This window comes from Mirounga leonina, unplaced genomic scaffold (genome assembly GCF_011800145.1).
Source record: "Mirounga leonina isolate KUSES-001 unplaced genomic scaffold, KU_Mleo_1.0 Mir_104, whole genome shotgun sequence".
Taxonomy (NCBI): domain Eukaryota; kingdom Metazoa; phylum Chordata; class Mammalia; order Carnivora; family Phocidae; genus Mirounga; species Mirounga leonina.
In genome coordinates, this window is record NW_023270231.1 from 20,479,335 (window position 1) to 20,502,048 (window position 22,714).

Genomic DNA, 22,714 nt, shown 5'->3' on the forward strand with positions numbered 1-22,714 from the left:
ACTAAGTTTTGGTGTGGTTTGTTACATGCAATAGTTGTATTAACTGATATACCTTCCAAACTTACCCACCACTAGGTAGCAGGTATTTGCAGAGGCCTAAGCAAAGAAATAAGGGTACCATCCTCATCCTACCATGAAAATAAATGCCATCATCTTTCTCGAATAAAATCACCTTCTCACAATAAATTGGCACCAGGGTATCCTTAAATCTGTAATGTTACAATTACACTGATCTGGGTCTCTGGTTTCTAGAAAAAGAAAGGAACCAAATAGTACCAGAAGCATAATGAAACATCTGGGGAAGAACAAGGACGTTGGAAAAGAGTACCAGAGAGAGAGAAATCCTATATGTGGAACCTATGTGAGATACTGCCTAAAAAGTTTCTGTCAAGGGAACGTTTCAGTGGACAAGGCAGCTGCTTAACTGCAACTGTAAAAGGACAGAGCTTCTAACCCACTAGTGGTATCTCATGGAAAGGGGGGGGGAGATTGATGGAGAAGGATGGTATTCAGAGAAGTCAAGGAGTCCTTTTTGAGAAGTGTACCCAGGAAACTTTTCATACCTATTAGGTGCCATAGTAACTCCAGAGGGAGGAGATGAGGCCAACATCCAAGTCCCTTTCCCTGTGCTGATGGTGACCACATTCTTAAGGAAAACACCAGGACGTGTAGTTTTGCTACAAGAGAGTTTCATTTCATTTGGGTATTAGGTTCTAAAGTTACTACATAAGAGGAAAATCTTGTCTGAGTAAAATTATTCTGAAATTCTTTGTATGGCCTGTGATGTACAGTATATATAGTTTTGGCACAACCAAGATATCAAGTGTATAACATATATGGCAATGTTCACTAAGTGTTTTTTTTTTTTCTTTTAAAAGCATATACAGAATTCTTTGTAAGTTGAACGTGTGATCAGTGTGATTGTACCTAGTGCCAAAGTACTTGTGGGAGGCACCGGGTGCAGTGGAAATGACATTGGCTTTGGCACTCATCTTGGGCCTCCACCACTTAGCAGCTATAGGATGTTGGGCAAGTTCTAGTCTCTGTCTCTTCATCTGTAAAACGGGATTAAGTCCTACCTTGTAGGGTTGGCTGTGAACATGGAATGGACAAAGCACCCAGTCCAGTGCCAGGCCCATAATATGTTGCCTCAACATATGATACTAATTATGAATATGATGGGAGTGATGGGAAACATTTAAAATCAGGACTAGGCTTGAAAAACATAGAAAATACGGTCACTATATTTTATAAGAATGCAACCATCTTTCATGTGGAATGAATTTAAGGTGACTTTCAGACATCTTAATCTCCGCCCTCTACCCCATAAAGTCATTCTTTAAGTTCCCCAAATATTCTCTGTACTCTCCTACCCCTACCTCATGCCTTTGCTAACGGGGATCCTCTGCCTCAAACCCCCTTCCTTCCCAAGTTTACCAATAAGTAGCTGGGCAGGGCTTAAACCCAACCTCATCCAAGCTTTCCCAGGGAGTCCCTCTTGTAATTCCTCTCCCCTCCTCATATCTCCACAGCACATTATGCCTTGCTTACAGCATCTGTGCCTTCCACTTTATTTATTTACCTGCATTTCCTGTCCCTTCTATTAGGTTGCGCTCCTAGAGGGCAAGCATCAGGTCTGATTCTTGTCTGGATCTCTCACAGTGTAGCACAGGGCATGGGATCAGCTGGGCACATACTGGCTAAATCAGATTTGTTAAATATCACCATGGCAGTACAGCTTAGCAAGACATTGCTTGAAATTTTGAAATTTTTGCTTCTCACAGAGAAAGGCCATCTCCCTACCCTGGACCTTCACCTCGATGGTTCCAATCTCAAGTGTGGAAGAGTGGAAGATCACATTCCTTGGGGATTACAATGAGATGGCCTCATTCATGGAAATAATGTGGCCCTTCCTAGAGCCAAACTGGTCCACATAATAAATGAGATTAGCCATCAATGGAAGCAAATTTACAGGACAGGCTGTCTTTCCAGTTAGAGGGAGAAAACACAGGGCCTGGCAAGCTAATTAGGTCCTAACTGAAGCAGGGATAATACTACCTACACTGCATAAGGTTGCTCAGAGAATTAAGTGACATTAGAGATGCAAAACTTAGCCCAAGGGTTCCATGCAGTAGACAATCTATTACCTAGGCCCTTTGGCCATTCTGTTCTTAATAAAAAGCTACATTGGAATCTAGTTATTCACTGTCCTGAGTTTGGTATACCTGAGCTCTTTCTGGGCCGCAATTCTTGGGGCTACTCCCAAAGCTGTTTTAATCCTAAGCCTTGGTGTCTGCCCCTGAATACAATGCCTGGTGGGGCCTGGGGAGTTTTTTCTCTGACATTTTCATTTTTACTGCCAGAGGGTGGTGAGAATCCCGAGACCTGGAGATGTTATATTCAGTCAGTACTACCACTGTTTCTGCAAATTTTTGCTTTCGCAGAGAAAAGCTCTTGGTTCAGAATTCCCTTTGACTGCAATCTCCTGCCATTTTTCAAATTCCTGGCAATCATCATCCCTTATGCCCCGAAGTCAACTCAGGCTTTCAACTAGCTATTCTCAAGCTGCATTTTTAACATCAGGCACAGTATTCCCACACAAGAACATGAACAATAAATGTTTATCGAATGAATGAAAAACCCAACCATTTTTCTTCATCACAAAGCCTAGGGAACTGATCCTTAAACCCAGCAGCCCTGGGCAACAATTATTCCTTCTCACTTCAATTTAAATTTCAGAGCCTCTCCAGATAAAGGTCTAGTCCTAAGTATAAGATGGGGGAAAGAGCAAGGAAAGATTCTAGGGTTTTCTAGATTTGGGATCTGCTCAAAAAAGCTCCAAGATTAAATTCTGCTTCACTCTAGGCAAAATCAGCATCTCTGAGAGTGTGGGATTACTCACACAGGGGATCCATGTTTTAGCATGCACATCCCCAGGGCAGTCAAGGAGCCAGGTGAACCCTAGACTGTGGCCACTCCCAGCCCAGGGGGCTGGCATGTGCAGTCATTAAAATCATTATCTTTGCTCCCTCACCTGACCAGGCCCAAGACCTTTCTGTCTTGGCCTGAGAAACATACAGTATTCTAGATTTTCCTGGATAAGAGTAGTTAAAATCAAAGGAAAAGGAAGCCAGTTTTTCTCATGGAACATCATTTTTACTTGAAAGAATGACTGACAAACTGGTTATTCAGACTTGGAAACTGCCAGACATTTTCTCAAAAAATGAACAAAATGAGCCCATCACTTCAAGGAAAACATCTTTTTATTTGTGGCCAATGACAAAATACAAGCTTTCAGGCAAAAATCAGAATTTTGGAAATTTGAAAATTAGAATTTTGTATCCTTCATCATGAACTTAACAGCTTCCCAATACTTAAAGACTTTTCTGGTGAAAATGGTGGTGATGTTAACAAATGTAGTCTTTTAATACTGTAAAATGAAATGGAAAAACACTTGGGAGAGCTGCATAACTCAGTGAACCTATTTTCCAAATGAGCAAAGCATGATGTTTTAGAATCATGCATTGGTAAAAAAAAAATCCATTCAAAGTGCTAGATAAACGAACAGATTTTTAATGTAAATGAGTACGAAGACTTCATTGACACAGTCTCAGATTCCATATTGCAAAGAATATCAGCAATCACCTGGAAAGGCTATTAAAATACTCCTCCCTTTTTCAACTACATTATCTGTTTGGGGCTAGATTTTTGAAAAATATACTTCAAAACAATGTACTGCAACAGACAGGATACAGGAACATATATGAGCATCAGCTTCTTTTTATTAAGCCAGACAAAGACATTTGCAACAATGAAAATGAGACCATTCTTCTATTATTATTTTTTTTTGGAAAATGTATTTTCGGGCGCCTGGGTGGCTCAGTTGGTTAAGCGACTGCCTTCGGCTCAGGTCATGATCCTGGAGTCCCGGGATCGAGTCCCGCATCGGGCTCCCTACTCGGTGGGGAGTCTGCTTCTCCCTCTGACCCTCCTCCCTCTCATGCTCTCTGTCTCTCATTCTCTCTCTCAAATAAATAAATAAAATCTTTAAAAAAAAAAAAAAAAAAAAAAAAAAAAAAAAAAAAAAAAAAAAAAAAGAAAATGTATTTTCATTAAAAAATTATTCATGTTAACATGATAGGCTTAATACTGTTATTCTTAAATGAATTAGTCAACAAAATATTTTTAAGCTTTCTCAGTTTTAATACTTAATTTGGTAAATATCAATAGATAAAATCAACAAAAGAAAGCTCTTTTGGGTCCTCAGTAATTTTTAGGAGTATAACAGGGCCTCAGACCAAACACTTTGAGAACTGCTAACGTGAAGCCTCTAACGGTGCCTGTCACCTGGCGGGGGCACAGTTAGCAACAGTGTTTGTTAACAATGATACAGGTCATGGTATATCTGGATAGCTCTTTGGGGGCATGAATAAATTTTCCATCTCACCTTTTTGTCCACAATTTGGGAACTGCTGGGGAATAATCCAGGTCACCAGACCAGGCATCTATCAAGGTCTGCTCTGAAGCTGGATCTAATATCCAGCACTAAACTTGCTCTTATTCCTCTCATGGATTCCTTTTAATCCCAAGAGTGTGTATGTTTGTAGAGGATTCCCCCAAGACATATGCTGTATCTAACCAATGGCCCTGCAACAGCTTCCAAATTCTATTCTGAAATGGCCCCATTAGAGCACTCTATTCTCAAGGCACCCAACTCCAAGAGCCTCCCTATCACCAAGGCAGACAGAGGACAACAGAAGCAGCCAAAATTCCCTTCTAGAAGCAGAGAAAAATGATTAATCCTAGCCTAGCAAAACTCATCAGTCCAGTCATTGCCACTTACTCTTCCATCCACCCATTCATTTCCTCATTCAATGAACACGCTTAGAGACCATTCTCATTGTGGTAGGTGCTGGGCAACATCAAACGATATAGAATCCCTGCCTTAAGAACACATGCTTAAACCACGCAGGTTCATGCATGGGGTTGGCAATGCTCCCAAACTCCTAGACGCCTCATTTTGGAGAATCAGGCAGGAACACAAATTTAAAATAACACGCAATTAAAATTAATATAACAAAATAATATACAAATTAAAACAACCATCCAACCAGGACAATAGGCTTCTCTAGTTCATGTAAGCTTATTATGTGCCTTCTCACGTACTTAACCAGTTTGAGGATCTCCTTCCTTTAGTTTAGCTCTTCTTCCTACCTTGGTCTCTCTTTAATCTCCTGGCTCCTTTCTGGTTGAGCTCACTACCATGACACCTTCTGGCTCCTGCGTTTCATGACTTGGCCCCAGTTGACCTCTCCATGCTTCATTTCCATGTGTAACACCTGACAATCTTAGGTTCTATTCATACTGCTCCTCCGATACACCTTGTCCTGCAAATCTCAGCGTCTCAGTTCTACTCCTCAGCAAATCTGTACTCATGCCCTAAGATCCTGATCAAAGGTTAATGAGATTTTTGCTGGACCAGGGTAAGCAGAACTAATTCTTTTAGTATAGCACCTATTACACTGTGCCACAGACATATTCGGTCTGCCCCAAACCCCTGGCGGAATGAGAACTCCTTGGGGGCAGGGAGTGCATCTTAGTCATTTGAGTGTGCCCAGGAACCTAGGCTTGGCATGGACCTGACACATGGTAGGCATTCATCGAATAAATGAACAAATGCTTAAAGCCCACCTGGCTCCATTTCAGTTGCTCTACACAAAGGGAAGAATCTAAAGACAGCTGGACTAGCCCTTTCCTGGATATGCCATGCTAACGGCATAGCTCTGTCACTCTGGGTCACTGATGAAAGGGTATCAGTGCTAAAGTTAATTCTTAAGGATGTGATATAACTGCACCTCAGTGCCCTGGAGCTTTCACCCAAACTCACACTCAGGCTGTTGGCTCAGTTCCTTCCTGAAAGAACAGCTGTTTTACACCAGCTGGTTTGTGCAGAATCCTCTCTGGTTGTATAAGCTCAGTCAAGGATAGGGCAGTGAGTCTCTCTGACCCCAGTGGCCTTCCACCCCCCTCCCCCCAAGGCTGGCTCATCTGTTGAACCTACTTCCTGGGTACAATCAGCCACCGGAAGGCCTAAACTACGGTTATTAACCTAGAACTTCAGGCAAACCATATTACCTACTCTGTCACCCCAGTACAGATTTCTCATGGGTGGAAGAGTATGAACTTTGGAGACAGACTGTTGTGAGTTCAAATCCCAGTTCTGCCATTTCAGTATGATCTTGGATTATTACTCAATTTCTTTGAGCCTCAATTTCCTCATTTATGAAATGAGAATAAAACCATACTTCACAGAGTTGTGAGGACAGAAGGAAATAAATTATGTAAAGTACCTGGCCTGGGCCTGGCACACAGTAGGTGCTCAATACCCGTTAGTTTCTTTCCTCTTCTGTCCTGGAAGAAATGACAGGGAAACTTACTAAGTGAGACGTGCCCAATCCAAAGTTATTACTTGAAGCACAGGACAGAGGACTAGACAGGTGACCTTCAAGGCCCCTTTATACCCCCCCATCCACGATCTCTGGCTACAACTTCCTAGTAAGACCCTTCAGTATTTTAGGGCCCTTCTTTCTGCCTTAAGTTTCCCTTTATCACTTCTCAGAGTAGATGAAGAGGCCTATTCATTTCAGAATGGAGGGGGAACCACAAAGGGAGCTGGAGAGCTGAGAGCCTTGAGGAGGGACTAAAAGGAGATGGCCTAGGACTGCAGCATGTTCATCCACCCACAGGTTGAAGGATGAGGGGGGAGCATGGGCACAGAACCAAAGGGTGCAAACACAGGGCCTTTCCTGGGATGTAAGACTTCCTCTTCTCAGTCCTTTTCTGCTCTGCACATTCTGCCAGGAACAACCATTAACCATTTTTTCCCCTAATACCCATTTCTTTCCCCAAATACATAAAGCACTCACACCTTCACTCATGCTGTTCCCTCTGCCTCTTCCTTTTTAGGCACAGTTTGGGTGTTACATCCTCCTAAGTCCATAGGCAAAATTAACTGTGCTTTGCTCTGGAATGTCCTAACATTTCTTACATATCTCTTGAATAGAGCTTATCATATATGTATCCCAGTTTTTGAAATCTGTCTTCTCCACAACACTAAGAACACTGAATGGCAGGACCTGTGCCCCATGACTAACTGCATCCCAATCGTTCAGCAGAGATGGCAGCACCAAATGGGCATGGGTAAGCCTCTGGATACACAAAGGAAGATTAGCAGTTGGAGAATATCATTAATGGGGCAACAACTGGAGAACGGGGAAAGTCTGTTTTTTGTTTTTAAAACTAAGGCTGTTTCTGTTCCTGCTTATGGAAAAGCTCCCCTCTCTGGGAAGCCCCATTCTTTGAAGAATATCCTAGGCTTCCGCTAAGCTTCCCCATGCCACCCTCAACTCAGCATTTCCCAGACCCAGCCACACAATAGAATCACCTGGGGCAGTTTAACAACCACAGATTCCTGGGCTCCAGACCTAGAGACTCTGGTTCTGTAGGTCTGGGACAGGGTCCAGCAAAGCACTGGGGATCTGATGATTAGTTTGGCTGGGGTGAGGGAGAGGTAGAATCAAGCAATCACAGCTGCTTCGTCACTGAGATTGCTTTCTCTCATGCTATCAGAGAATACCCAAGAACATCATGTTCACTTTCTTATTTAAAAGCTTTCATTGATGGGGCACCTGGGTGGCTCAGTCGTTAAGCGTCTACCTTAGGCTCAGGTCATGTTCCCAGGGTCCTGGGATCGAGCCCCACATCGGACTCCCTGCTCCATGGGAAACCTGCTTCTCCCTCTCCCACTCCTCCTGCTTGTGTTCCCTCTCTCGCTGTGTCTCTCTCTGTCAAATAAATAAAATCTTAAAAAAAAAAAAAGCTTTCATTGATTCTTCACTATCTGCAGGATAAAGCCCAAACTTCTTGGTGTGGTTTGTAGAACCCTGCTAACCTCTCCAGCCTGACCTCATGCTACTCTGCCGGAGTTGGGCAGTTCTCACCTCTGGGTCTCTATGTTGCTTTTTTTGTTTAGATACTTTCTCCCACCTCCTCCTCTAAAGGAACTTCTACTCAACCTTGAAACATCAGTTCTGAGAAGTCTCTAGGCTATCATTTCTGTGCATCTTCAGTACCAAGTATCTGTAATAATTACGATTACCACTTGTGCTAAGTGCTTGACATGCAGTACTTGCTGCCCTAATGGGAGCCTGGCATCACTGTCATACATGTGAGAAAACAAATTAAGGCTAAAACTCTTCCAAAGGCCACATACTAGGATCTGGACTTGAACCTTAACTCAGAGGAAGTGATGCTCTTCTAGCCTAACTACAATTAATATATACATGTGGGCAGGGACTGATTCACCTCTGCGTCCCCAGCTAGCCCAGGGCCTGGCACAGATCAGGTGTCCATTAGTGTTTGCAGAATAAATTAACACCAGGTCAGGTGAGAGGGAGACTGGGTGTGGTGTGTGCATAATGGGCCTAAATGAATGAATGATGGCCAGCCTGGCCCAGCAGTAGAGGCTGGTAAGAAAAAAGTGGAAGAAACCTAACTTTTACTTCTTTTATTATAATTTGGTTTAACAGCCACTTATTGAGCACCTAAGGACCATGCAACAATAAATACCCCACAAATGAATTAGAACATAGCCCCTGCTCTCAAAAATTCTAGGTTCAGTATATAAGGTTGTCAGGATCTTAACAGGCTACCAGGTATTAAGCTTATAATTTTAGCAAGTAAGTCTTCATCTTCAAAGGCCTTTTAGCATTTCTACATTGTGAATCTCTATTGGCTTACAGAGAAAAACCAGAGGTGGCAGGGATTCCCCCCCTCGGTATCATCTCCTACTACTTGCAATGAAAAGTGGCCAGGCTGGGTGGGCAGTGATTTTAAGGGGGAGGTCCCCTGGTATAGGGACTATCTTATTCATCTGTGTGCCCAAAATAAAGGCCGTGGCACAGAGGTCAGAATGCTTGTTGAGTGGATTAAACATAATGAGATGGTTTCAATAAAGATACTGACTGATCCTCTGTTCCAGTCTCTTGAGGGAGCAGGTTTAACTCTGAGCAGTGGGGAACCAGGTCTCTAGAGTCTCTCTAAACTGTGCTGGGCAGGACTCAGCAGGTGCTGTAGAGAGATGAGAGATGGGAAGGGCAGGATGAGCTCAAACAGTTCCAACTGCTGGTTTATAGTCTGGCAAGTCTCCTGAGGGTTTACTGAGTATGCACCTGGACTGCAGGCTGAGTGGTCCAAGAGAGACTAAAAGACAGACAGCAGAATTGGCAGGTGAGAACACTCAGGCTTTGGATGGCCATCTGGCAGTTCCCACTATCTCTGACTCCTGCTCTTGCCTCAGGAGCCTCGATGTACTAGGTACTACGTGGATTGCTCCATATTCTCTTATGATGTTGCTGATGAGGCTTAGAGAGAGGAAAAAACATGCCCAGGGTCACAAACCCAGAGACTGAGCTTGGGAGTTCACCCCAAGTCTGGAATACTAAACACTATTTCTCACTACTGCCTTATTCAGCTGCTTTAAGTTTTTTTTTCTTTGCTAATAAGGCAGTAACTGTTTTAGTCTTATTTAGAAAATGAGGATTTGGATTGTTAGCGAACAGATCAAGATAGTTTAGTGACCTGAAACAAATGGAAGTAGGGACTTTTGGGATACCAAATAGGCCAGCTCAAGGTCCTGCCTTTATATGTGAACAAGTTATGCAAATGAGCAAAGGGGACTGGATGGAACCAGCATGGCTTCAAACCTGAACTCAGGAATCACGGCTCTTCCAGCCTAACTGCAATTACTGTATACATGTTCTCTGGACCATGAGCCCTCTGTGGGCAGGGACCACATCTGATTCACTTCTGCATTCCCAGCTAGCCCAGGGCCTGGCACAGATCAGGTGTCCTTCATATCAGGGGGAGACACTATTCAGAGACTACAGATTACTGCCTTACAGCAATGTGGGCCCAGCAGCACCAGATTTTGAGTTTTAAGAAATGGCACAAGTCCAGTTTGTGGGAATCTTTTGTTTTTTAAAAAATTGGCTTAAATCAAAACAAAAACCAAACAATGTGTGACTTGGGACTTTAGAACCTGTCTGTGGACTACAAGTGGTCCTATTTGCTATCTTTGGCTTCAGTTTGGCCTGCAACACTGAGTTTCCCCTTACGTACGTACCCACTCTGTGTACACAGAGAATTTTAAGTGGCAGTGGGAGACACAGATCCTCACCAAAGGCACGCTAGTGGGCAGAACAATGACCCCAACCCTTTCAGTGGGTGCTTTTCACCAGGGCACAAAAGCCTGCTTCTGGCATTGAGAAACCCCCTCCCCAGCAAAAAAGTGGGGTACAATCAGAAGAGAGTTTGTCAGTTTGTTTCACCTCTTTGTGGCTATAGTATTTAAAAAAAAAAAAAAAAGCCTTGTCAAATCCAGCACAGTACAGAAGAGTGTCCTTTTTTGGAGGGGCATGAGGCACCTGAGACCTACAGTGGGAGTTATTTGAGCAAATGCTTGCTCTGAGTTTCCGTTTCTTCATCTGAAAAATGGGGAAATAGTATTTATATCCTTCAGTTCATTCATTAAACATTTGTTAATCACAGGCACAGGGGTACAATAGTGACTGACGTGGTTCCTGCACTCTCAGAGTTTATGTAGCAAAAGCAGACCAATAATTAAACCAATAGTTAACTCATCACAATTGTACTAAACGCTGAGGAAAGAAAAGGGGTGGTGGGAAGATTAGAAGTATGGTATATATAGTGTCTGGCATGAATAAATTAATGGACTGGCAAGTCAAGCAGTGGAGCAGATAATGAAGCTTATAGCTCTTAGGAAAGCTGTGTCCTAAATAAAAACTAAATAGTTAAACCATTATCCAAAATTCTGGCCATGAATACTATAGCCTAGCTAAGTGGCAGGGGACCCTAAAGTGTTGCTGGTGAGTGGGAAGGAGAGAAGACAACAGCTCCCCTGGCTCTCCCTACCTTAATGCTCCCCTTTTGGATAACAGCATTCCCAGGGTGGCCCAGAGAAGAGAAAGAGCAAAGCTAGAGGGGGAAGCAGGTTCAGGGTCTAAAGTCAGACCAGGCAAGGGCGGAGTCCAACCTGGTGAGTTGTATCCCAGGGTAGGGGGTGGGGGTGAAGGTGAGGCTTCTGACACTCAATAAGTGGTGACATTTTCATTAATTAAAAATCTTATTGTGATATGAAACACAAAGGAGAACAGCATCGAAACTGGGTTACAATAAGCACAGGTTCTCAACGGATTCATTCTCTCTCTCATTCACCTAGTTATTTCTACTCAGTGTCAGCAAGGCCCAGGGCTAGGCATGGAGGATCAGAGATAGATGACATAGTCTGTGCCCCCGTGGAGTTCACAGTGCAGTGCAGGGAAGAGATACATCAACAGAATGTCTTGAAGAATGGGGAATGCTACCAAAGGAAGCACAAGGGGCTGTGGGCACAAAGAGGGCACCTCACGCAATTGGGAAGGTAGGGAAGGCTTTCTGGGAATGGTACCCCAAATGGCATCCCCACTCACATGCACAATTCCAGAGATTCTACTAGAAGGCTGTCAAGAGCCATGCCTTCTGGCTGCACCAGCCTCCCAGAGTCCCCTGCTGCCCGATGCAGTGTCTGCAGAGCCAAACGCATCTTCCGCCACGCCTCATCCTCATCCGGCGCTGCATCCGACCCTCCAAGACTCCTGCAGGAGCCTGCCTTCCTTGGCAGGCTCAGCCAAAAGACCAACTCAAAACTCTTTTGTCAGAGCAAGCTTAGGGCGAGCCACCCAGCCCTCCCAGAGCAACTGTGGCTCATGCCACCCCGGGCTCTCAGTGAACACTAGCAGGGTACCTCCCATTATCTCCTTTGCTCAAAAGAAAGTGACCTTCTTCCAGGTGATAAGCTGGAAGCTTTGCTGAGTCCTGCTACTGCTCACTCTCAGCAGGATTCACCAAACCCAGGGATCTGAGGGTTGGGGTGGGCCACCTTGTTGGTCAGAGGTATACAGGGAAGAAAGGGCAGGCTTTGCTAGTTTACGCTTCAGTGCAGGCGCCCCACCAAATAGTCTTCTGGGCAGGGAGAGGCGGGAGGCCACAGGAGACATATGCTGGGGGCACACAGCTGCTCAGGGGGCAGTGGCTGCAGGCAGTGAGGGGAAAGGGTGGGGCCGCTCCCAGGGTGGGGAAAGGGAAGAGGCTGCAGCCTTCCAGGCCACAGCGCCCCAGGCTGGGCTGTGGGTAGGTGGGGAAGCAGGTGGGCCCAGGGGGAGGTGAAGGGCAGAGGGCTGAGCTGTGCCTTCAGGAGCACAGCCTAGTCCCAGTGTGGGTGTACGACCAGAAGGTTTAGCCCCTGCTCCAGCCGGGAGGCGGCGGGAGAGGGCAGGCAGCCCTGGTCACAGGACAGGACGGACCATGCTTCGGCTTGGAGAGAAGGGTCCAGCCTCCACTCCCGCCTCAGGGGAGACAGCCTCAGCCCCAGCCAGTGGAGGACGGTCCATCCCCAAGCTCACCCCGGCCCCGCTCCCGGGAGGGGAAAGTGCCGGAGCAGCCGGACTCTCCTCGCTCGCTCCTACCTGCGGTCCGGGCGCCAACTTGGGCTCGTCCTCCTCCCTGGGGCCGTCGCGGTCCGGCTCCACGGGCGCCGCTGGGGGCCCTGCACCCGCTCCCGCTTCCAGGCTCGGCGGCGGCGGGGGCTCGGGAGCCTGGGGCTTTTGCTGCCCCGCGGCCCGCATCCGCTCGCGCCGACCCGCGCCGCCGCTCGGCCTGCTCCGCCTCCGAGTCATGCTGCTGCTCGCGCCGCTCCCTCGCTTCACTCGCGCCGCCGCCGCCGCCGCCGCCGCCGCTCCCCTCGCAGGACAACAGCCAATATGGCGGCGCCCGGCTCCCCCCTCTGCTGCTGCCAGCAGGTCATAGGGCGCGGCGTCCGCGCCGCCGCACTAGCCCCCGAGGCTGCCTGCGCCATTTTGAATAAGGTCACCACTTAAAGTTCTGTGAGAGTAAGAACCTGGCGGACTCCGGGATGCGACCTGCGCCGGGGAAGGGTGGTCGTTGTGGTAACCACGCGGCACAGCCCTGGGCGCTTCATAATTGTCTGTTGAATGGATGAGTGAATTAATTAACTTCTAGAGTACTTTCACACCCACCGTCTGACTCCTCGCCCTCACGCGGCGAGGCGGGTACGGTCGTTCCCATTTTGCGGCGGACAAAATCGAGGCTACGGAAGGCGAAGGGGCTGCTCAGCGTTAGCCAGCCAGAACTCGTGGGTTCGTGGATGGCCTGAGGTGAAAGGGGTGGAGGAATGGTCTAGGTCTTTATTTGCAACGTATGGTCGACTGGGGAGTCCAGTGTTCTGTGCTTGGGACAGCAGAGCTCAGACCCCGCTCCTGCCGCAGTCTGGTGGAGAAAGTGGACAGTTAAATACACAGTTACAACTAGTGTGATGGTGAGATGACTGGGGCGCATACTAGGTCAGTGTTTCTGCAAAAGTTGTATGTGCAGGGGAGGATTTTGAGTGGTACACAAAGGAACATTTAAAAAATGTGATAATTATGTATTTAATTGTTAAAATGAGCTTCCCCCTCTCTTTTTGAATATACGAGACATGCGCATGGTACAACTTTTAGAAAAAGTTTTGAGTGCAATATCTCGTGCCAGGGCCAGTGGTACCCTGAGACTGTATGGCGGTTATATGTAGAGTTGCTCTTGGTATCAACAGGCCAGAATTATGACATTAGCCTAATTAATGGGAACAAGGGCTATTTTGAGAAGGGCTACATGGCCCTGGAGCTTTCCTTAACTACCAAGAACGTAAATGAAAAATACTTCATCTCATTATAGGGATTAGTGCCATCATCAAGGATTTGAAGGATTCAGGGTGATTCCCACTACATGAACATTACTTCTTAGTTTGGCCAGAATAGAAGATAGATAGTATTTTTTCCCATTTATTTATTTTTATTGTGTTAAAATATGCCTAACAAAACTTAATCTTAACCATTTTTAAGCATATAGTCCAGTGGTATTAAGTACATTCTCATTGTGTGCAACCATTACCCTCATCCCTTTCCAGACCTCTTTTCATCTTGCAAAACTGAAACTCCATACTGATTGAATAACTCCTCATCCTCCCTTCCCACAGCCCCTGGCAACCACCATTCTACTTAAAAACAAACAAACAAACAAACAAAAACCCAACCTCTTTTTCTTCACACCCCAGCCTCTGGTACCACTATTCTACTTTCTGTTACTATGAGTTCAGCTTTTTTTCTTCCCCCTTAATATTCCATATATGTTAGATCATGCAATATTTGTCTTTTTGTGACTGACTTATTTCACTTTGCAGAGTGTCCTCCAGAATCATCCATGTTGTTGGAAATGGCAGGATTTTCTTCTTTTTTAGAGATGAATAATATTCCTTTATATATATTATATACATATGCTTTGCATATAATATATATATATATATTTTTTAAGATTTTATTTATTTCTTCGACAGAGAGAGACACAGCGAGAGAGGGAACACAAGCAGGGGGAGTGGGAGAGGGAGAAGCAGGCTTCCCGCTGAGCAGGAAGCCCGATGTGGGGCTCGATTCCAGGACCCTGGGATCATGACCTGAGCCGAAGGCAGACGCTTAACGACTGAGCCACCCAGGCGCCCCCTTTGTTTTTTTTTTTTATTTATTTAATTTATTTTATTTTTTTATTTTTTAAAGATTTTATTTATTTATCTGACAGAGAGAGAACAAGTAGGCAGAGAGACAGGCAGAGGGAGAGGGAGAAGCAGGCTGCCCGCTGAGCAGGAAGCCCGATGTGGGGCTCGATCCCAGCACCCTGGGATCATGACCTGAGCCGAAGGCAGACACTTAACCGGCTGAGCCACCCAGGCGCCCCCCCTTTGTTTTTTTTTTAAAGATTTTATTTATTTATTTGTCAGAGAGAGAGCACAAGCAGGAGGAGCGGCAGGCAGAGGGAGAAGCAGGCTCCCCGCTGAGTGGGGAGCCCGATGCGGGACTTGATCCCAGGACCCCGGGATCATGACCTGAGCCGAAGGCAGCTGCCCAACCAACTGAGCCACCCAGGCATCCCATAATATATAGTCTTATACTAATGTATTTTATATATATTTCTTTCACATATATATATATATGTATATATATGTGTGTGTGTGCGTATGCCACATTCTCTTCATTGATGGAGAAGACAGATGGTCCTGAAGAACAACAGAGCATTATGGCAAACTTATTCTGGTAAGGACCCCAGGTGTGGGCACTTTTTCAGAGTGGTCATTTTTGGAGCATATGGGAGCAGTTGTTAGCCTGTAATAGACAACTATAGTTCTAGTAAATGCTTTTCCTTCTATACCAAATTTTAGGAATAGTTTGTGTTCCTCTGGCAGGGGCAGTAGTAAACCTCTACTGTCTTTTGGGGCGCGTGGGTGGCTCAGTCGGCTCTGCCTGCCTCTCTGCCTACTTGTGCTCTCTCTGTCAAATAAATACATAAAATCTTTAAAACAAAACAAAAAAAACACCTTTACTGTCTTGCTTCAGGGGTATGTCACTCTCTGAACACACTTATTTTATAGGAAGTTTTGACCAAATCACCATTCCATTGGCTACCAGGCTAATCTACTGTGACACTGATGACATCATCCTGATGGGTCCCTTTCTCCCCTTGAGTCTTGGAGTTGGGCCTCAGCCTAATTAAGGACTTTATTTTTTTTTTTTAATTTTTTCATTTTAAAGATTATTTATTTATTTGAGAGAGAGAGTGTGAGTGAGAGCACAAGCCGGGGTTGGGGGAGAGGCAGAAGAAGAGGGAGAAGCAGACTCCCTGCTGAGCAGGGAGCCTAACTCGGGGCTCCATCCCAGGACCCTGGGATCATGACCTGAGCTGAAGGCAGACACTTAACTGACTGAGCCACCCAGGCACCCCCTAACTAAGGACTTTCTTAACACTTTTTGAGGGAGGTAACCTTTTTGAGGGAGGGTCTCGTTCCTTCTCCCTCAATCCACCTCCCTCTAAACTTGAGAATGGGCTTGTACCTTTGGGCAGGAGGGCCTGGGACTGACTCTCCCTACTTCCCCTGAGAGGGGGAGAGGGTTTAGAGGAGAAGGAATAAAGTTGGAGAGGATGAGAGATTAGATCCAGCATGAAAAGGTCTTGAATCCCAGGTTGAGATTTGGACCATCCGTGAGGGTGGTGGAGCCTTGGCACAGGGGAAGACTGAAATAGGGAGGTCCCAGAGGAGGTGCTCTGGGAGGGGAAGTGCGTTGCTGTGACCTTTTCCAGGCCCTACAGGCCTCATTGTTAGAGTGACTATAGTAGAGTCTGCATGGTGCAATTCTAACAGATACTTTTTCTAGGTAGTAAATAGAAAATGGCTAGTTAAGTAGGTGGCTTTATTAGAGCAGTTGGTTATTGTTCCTAATCATTAATTGAGTAGGCAAGAACAATTGAACCTATGTTACAGGGCCCTGGGAGAAGACCATTGGGGAAGGAGGGAAAACTTTGCAGACAGTATTGAAGAACCTGAATTAGCCTGGGGTGTTTGGGAAACAAATCTCTCAAAAGGAAGAGAGACTTCCTCCTCCTCACCACCCTATCATCCATCTGACCTCCAAGTCTTGTTGATTCTGCTTCCAAAATATCTATTCCAGCAAGGAGGAATCTCTCATCGTAAATTTATCTGTGTAAGAAATATAATTAAAGTTTTTTAATAACTTAATTTCTATTTTGAACTCCCATTCTGTTTTGACAGTGGCAGAAACTTCATCTCAGCTAATGGAGGGTTTTACCCCTTCCCTGGGGCTTGTGTTTAGCCTCTGGAGCCTCATCTAGTACTCGGGTGTGAGTGTGTGTGTGTGTGTGTGTTAGGGGATCTCGCTCTCAATGTCATCTGTCTACACAGATATTTGTGGAGATGTCATTGGTCCCACTGGTTGCTGTTGAGACCTGGCTGTTCTCACTCACACGTCTGCTAGAGACCCCAACTCTCTTCCTGCTGCGTGCCACTCTTGCCTGTGGGAATCTTGCTGAGCTTAGCTAAGGTCTTTTTTTTTGGGTGGATGCTCCTCAGAGCCATCTCCATGACAGGGGTTGCTGCTTCCCTCTCTGCTCCTGGGTTTTCTGCCCTGTACTCCAGCCTCTATGAACTCTCATCACTCCCCTCCGTCCTCCTCTTCTACACTCCCTTTTCTCCAGACCTCGGAAACCCTCGTTTTGGGGTCTCTGGAGGACCCCCAAAAGTTGGCACTGTCTTACTGACGAGGGTTCTAAACATACTGGAAAATGAAGCAAAGGAGAGGCAGGTGAAGGCCAGGACATTGCCTTATTGCTGACAAAGGCCAGGGTGGAGCATTCACCCAGTGTGGGCAACTGAATCCCTGAGCTCAGTAGACACCCCCTGTCCCCAGTCATGGCAGTGCTCAACTGGGTAGGCCTCCCTCCAGAGCCCCTGCAGGGCAGTGGATATGGCAGATCTGAAGAGGAAGAAGAGAAGAACTGAGCAGAGCATGCACTGTATTCTTCCCAAATACACAAATCAGAGGAGTTTTTCTCCTCAGCAGAAGTATCCTGCTGGCAGAGCCTCCCTATCTCCTTTAGCTCATGTAGGTTCTTGAAACTTTTCAGCTATGTCTGAGATGTCTCTCGTCCCTAAGTCCTTTTTGAACCCAAATCTAACAGTACTTAAAATTTTTTAAGTAAAACTTAGAAACAAAGACAAATGTAAACAATTCTATAATGAATCCCTTGCAGCCATCATCCAGCTTCCACAGTTACCAGCTCATGGCCAATTATGATTCATCTATAATGCCCCCCACCCCCAACTCCTGTATTAATTGAAACAAGCCCAATACATCATACCAGAGAGACTTGTTTTCTGTCCTATCACATCCCACTCCCAAGGGGCAATGAGCACATAATGGACTAGCTATTTGAAAGGGGCTGGGGGATGAATTACCAGAAAAAGGAAAAACAAAGGGTAACATTATAAAAACATTATCCTGCCAGAGCAGTGAGGCTGTTTCCATTTTCCTTACCACTGTTGGAGTTCAGGACTCATCATTTGTCTCTGGCGACAACCTCATAATTAGTCTCCTTGCTGCTTCTCTCCCTCTGGATTACTGGTGTTTCTTCAAGTGATGACTCATATCAGAATCCCTCGGAAAATGTTGAAATGCAGATCCCTGGGACCCTTTCCAGCCTGGCTGAATCACACATTTGGAGTGTGGGTTCCAGGTGTGTTTTATGAGCAGCCTGGATGATTCTGATCCACACCCATGCTGGGAACTGCTGTTCCAATTCAGCCTCCATGCTGTCCCCAGATTTCAAACAGTGAGTCTGACTGTATCTCCCCAGCTGAGAACAAGCCAGGACCCCCCCACCTCCCGGGTAAGTTCCAAGACCCCAGGTCTGGTATTTAGGGACCTTTGTGAGCTGGCTTTTGCCTACAGCAGCCTCTTCCCTCACCTTTGTTTCCCTTGAGACCTGGGTTTCAACCCCATCTTACAACCTTGAGGTGCTCAGCACTGTATTCTCTCCTTTACTCCTCCTGGGTCTGATAAACTTGTACTGATCATTGGAGGGCCCGTCCAAGGGTCTCTTCTTCGAATCTATCCGACTCGCTCCTCTGCACATTGTAGCAGAAAGTCATGGGACTCAGACGGACTTAGATTTTGCCACTTACTGGCTATTTGACCTCAGGAAAGCCCTCAATGTCTCTGGGTCTCAGTCTCATCATGTAGAGAATGGGGATAAAAGCAGGGTCGATGGGATTGTGACATACAGAGACCGTAGCACTGTAGGGAGGCAAAACTTCACCTCCATCCTCTTAGGGTCTCCAGCTGGGCCAGAGAGCTAAATTGACATAGGACAGATTAATAGGAGAAAAGCATGGAGATTTTTTTTTTTTAAGATTTTATTTATTTATTTGAGAGAGAGAGAATGAGAGACAGAGAGCACGAAAGGGAAGAGGGCAGAGGGAGAAGCAGACCCCCTGCTGAGCAGGGAGCCCGATGCGGGACTCAATCCCGGGACTCCAGGATCATGACCTGAGCCGAAGGCAGTCGCTTAACCAACTGAGCCACCCAGGCGCCCCAAGCATGGAGATTTTTACGTGTGCATGGGAGCCCCCACAGGAAAACGGAGACCCAGAGAAGTGGCCAGGCTTAAGTGTTTATATACTAGGTTAAACAAAGAGAGTCAATTGTAGAAAAATAACTAGAATATATGGGGAGACTAAAGATAAGAATTATTTTAACAAAATCTATTTGTACAGATTTCTCTTGGCCTCCACTCTTTGTTTCTGGTGATAACATTTCTCTCCTCCTGGTATAGAGAGACCATCTTTCACATGGGATGTTTATCTCCTGATTTCAGGAAGTAAAGGGTAGGTCAAAGTACCTTTCTTGTACCTGCTGTTTTTCAAGTGACTTTAGCTCAATAATCCTGTCAAGAGGCATGTTTTGGGGGTGGCATATTCTGCTGCCCTTCGGCACAGAGCCTGGCACATACTGTAGGGTATTGGTAAACAAAGGGGTCCTAACAAGGCCTTGGCCAAGAGAGAGTTAAAGTCCAGGGCATCCTGAAATACTGTGATAACTAACACAGCCTGCCCTGTCAGAAGTCAGCTAATACAGTGATTTATTATGGAAGCAACAATGAGGTCATCACTATCCTGTTGGCCAATAATAGCTCCACTGCAGTGCACTATGACTCTGAGTTTGCCCCTCCAGCCCCCTGCCATCCACTGCCCTATAATTTTCTAATAGGTATGATAGTGTTGTAACTCGGTTTTATTTTATTTTTAAAGATTTTATTTATTTATTAGAAAGAGCACAAGTAGGCAGAGCGGCAGGCAGAGGGAGAGGGAGAAGCAGGCTCCCCGCTGAGCAGGCAGCCCGATGTGGGGCTCGATCCCCAGACTCTGGGATCATAACTGAGCTGAAGGCAGACGCTTAACCGACTGAGCCACCAAAGCACCCCATAACTCAGAGTTTTAGTAATTTCCTTTTCCAAAGTGGCATCCCATGTCTGTGCTTTTGACTTAGTCTCTTCCCGGTTTCTTACTGAAATAGTCAAACTGAAGTTATAGGAAGAATTCTTCTCCATCACTGGAAATGAGGAAGGGTCTCATGCGCATTCTTGAGAATATATAGTAGTGGTAGGGAATCATTCAGATTAGGGCAGAGTGTGGATGGGGAGTCTTCAGGTGGCAGCCCACTCTCACACTCTCTAGTTCCACTGTTACTTCTTGCCTTAAAGTGGGGCCAGCAGATGAGAGGACTAGTAGTCTCCAAGGGATGAACTCCAGTGGGTTTGGAGCCCACACCTAGGGAGCCAAGTCTGTGGGGGGTGGGGATCCTACATTGCTCACATCCACAATGCCCATGACATTGGCTTCTTGAAGAGTAGTTAATGTAGGCGGCTTCCATGTAGCCACACAGTGGGATTGTGATGGAAGCTTCTGCCCAGGATGCAGGCAATAAGGGATGTGTCTGCAGAGAATTTAAAAACAACACCACCAGTTAAAAGTTGGTCTGTAAAAAGGTGGCTTCTCTGGAGTAGTTAATCTGTTTTAGTAACAAATTACACCAAAGCTTTGTGGCTTAAAACAAAAATAGACATTATCTCACATCATTTCTCTGTGGGTCAGGAATTTGGGGCAGCTCAGCTGGGTGTTCTGGCCCAGGGTCTAGCATGAGGTGCAGTCAAGATGTCACTCAGGGCCACATCATCTGAAGGCTTTGAGGGGCTGGAGGATCTCCCAAGGTGGCTCACTCATCTGGCTCTTGGCAGGAGGCAGTTCCTCACCATATGGGCCTCTCCACAGGGCTGCTGGAGGTCCTCCTGACTTGGTGGCTGAGGCTATTACAGGCCAAGTGTGTAAATCACATATTCTCATTTCTGCAGCATCCTATTGGTTACACAGGTCAACGCTGTTCAGTGTGACAAGGGACTACGAAGGACCATGAATACAAGTAAGGAAGAATCTTGGGGCACCTGGGTGACTCAGTTGTTAAGCGTCTGTCTTTGGCTCAGGTCATGATCCCAGGGTCCTGGGATCGAGCCCCGCATCTGGCTCCCTGCTCCGCAGGGGGCCTGCTTCTCCCCTCCCACTCCCCCCTTCTTGTGTTTCCTCTCTCACTGTATCTCTCTCTGTCAAATAAATAAATAAAATCTTAAAAAAAAAGTAAGGAAGAATCATTCGGGGTCATCTTGGAGGCTGGCCACTCCAGGGCTGCTGTTTCATGCATCCTTGGATTACCAAGATGGAGAAGAGAAGAGGTCCCCCACTCCAAACACGGTATTATACGAAATGTAGAAACATTGTTCAGCTTGAGAAGAAGGAAGGGGCATCTTCAGGGCCAGAAGAAAGAGGGACATCAATGTAGCAAGTAAGCCTTGAAAGCCTGTGAGCAACAATGAATGAATGAACTTTAGGGGCTAGAGTTCACACCTGACCTCATGCTGTCGTAGGGTATATCCCGTCTCTGGGCAGCAACTTAGGGCACAGCGACCTTGACCTATAGGGCATTATGCTGATTTACTAAATGGATGATGTCATGCTGACAGGTACAGCTTAGATTCCTCCCCATAAAAAAAAAAGTTTCATGTCTTTTAATGATCCTATTAATTGGCTTGGGGCCCTAGTCACCATCCCAAGAATGTCTTCCTTCCCACAGTGGGTCCACAACTCAGTTGCCCTGGTCAGTCTTGGCTGCAGGTGTTTGCAGGATAAGACCCTGGGAAGCTTGAGGAATCTCCAGAAGCACCCTGATTGCTCTGGCGGCTGTTGCTGCCGGAGCCCCACTGTGTGGCCAGAATCCACCAGGGGGGAGGAAGTCTGTTCTGGTGTGACTGGAGTGCCCTTAGGAAGCTGGGGCTCTGCCACCATTGCTCAGACTGTTACCACTCTGTACCATCAGTGGCTATGGGAGGGAGAAGGCAGTGGGTAGGTCCAGGATCTGGCTCACCCTGTCCATCTTGAGGAGAAAAGCAGTTCTACTCCTTTAGAGCCTCCAGAGACACTGATTTTGGGCTGGACCACACTGGTGGCCTTGAATTTGGCACATTTCTTTTCCTCCATTCCAAAGCCCATCCTCATTTCCTAGCCCAGAGGTGGGACATCCCTAGAAGAGATGAGAGGAAACTAAGCTGGCTACATTCTTCTCTGTAGATAAGTCTTTGTAGTTAGTTACAAGGATGACAACCTCCCTTCAGAAATCTTTTCTTGGAGAGCATCCTGTGGTAGAAATGCCCTGTGCTTCTAGCCTTGTCCTCCAGGGCTGAGGATTTCTGCATCCAAGATAGCTTTTCACAGAGCCTGGGTTGTGGAGGAGGCATTTTCTCATTGCCTCATCTGGCAACCGCTGCCTATTCTCTGGGCCTCCCTTATATGGGTTATACTCTTATCTCCCATGGGTGAGTCCTTTGGTCTCCCAGCTCCTCAGATCCATCCAGGACATGTCAGTCCTCAGCTAGACCTCTGCACATCACCCAGACTGAAAGGTGAAATCCTCAGTGTGGTCTATAAGGCCTTACCTCATCCTCTTCTATTTCTGAGTCCCTTCTCTCCCCCTTGCTGGCATTGTCCCAGCCACTTGGCCCCTTGCTCTTCATGCTCCCATCCTGGGGCCTTTGCACGTGCTGTTCCTTCTGCAAGGAATATGGCAGCTGACCAAGTATGGGTAATGGAAGCCTC

The 22,714-nt window shown here is 46.3% G+C and overlaps 1 protein-coding gene and 1 long non-coding RNA gene across 10 annotated transcripts in view; one reads left to right on the plus strand and one right to left on the minus strand.

The window, feature by feature from the left end:
- The window catches only part of FAM193B (family with sequence similarity 193 member B), a 31,996-nt gene extending 19,105 nt beyond the window's left edge, over positions 1-12,891 (minus strand). For 2 of the 9 annotated variants that reach the window (XM_035015327.1, XM_035015316.1), the window contains exon 1: positions 12,585-12,890. In XM_035015327.1, coding sequence (XP_034871218.1) covers positions 12,585-12,794 — 210 coding nt within the window. In that variant the 5' untranslated portion in view covers positions 12,795-12,890. The other 7 variants (XM_035015321.1, XM_035015313.1, XM_035015330.1 and 4 more) reach the window with 6 other exon arrangements.
- A 390-nt stretch (positions 12,892-13,281) lies between these two features.
- On the plus strand, positions 13,282-21,051 carry LOC118017479. Its single transcript, XR_004681170.1, has 3 exons — positions 13,282-13,292; positions 15,211-15,257; positions 19,348-21,051. It is a non-coding gene; the product is annotated as an uncharacterized LOC118017479 (long non-coding RNA).
- Positions 21,052-22,714: the final 1,663 nt, after the last annotated feature.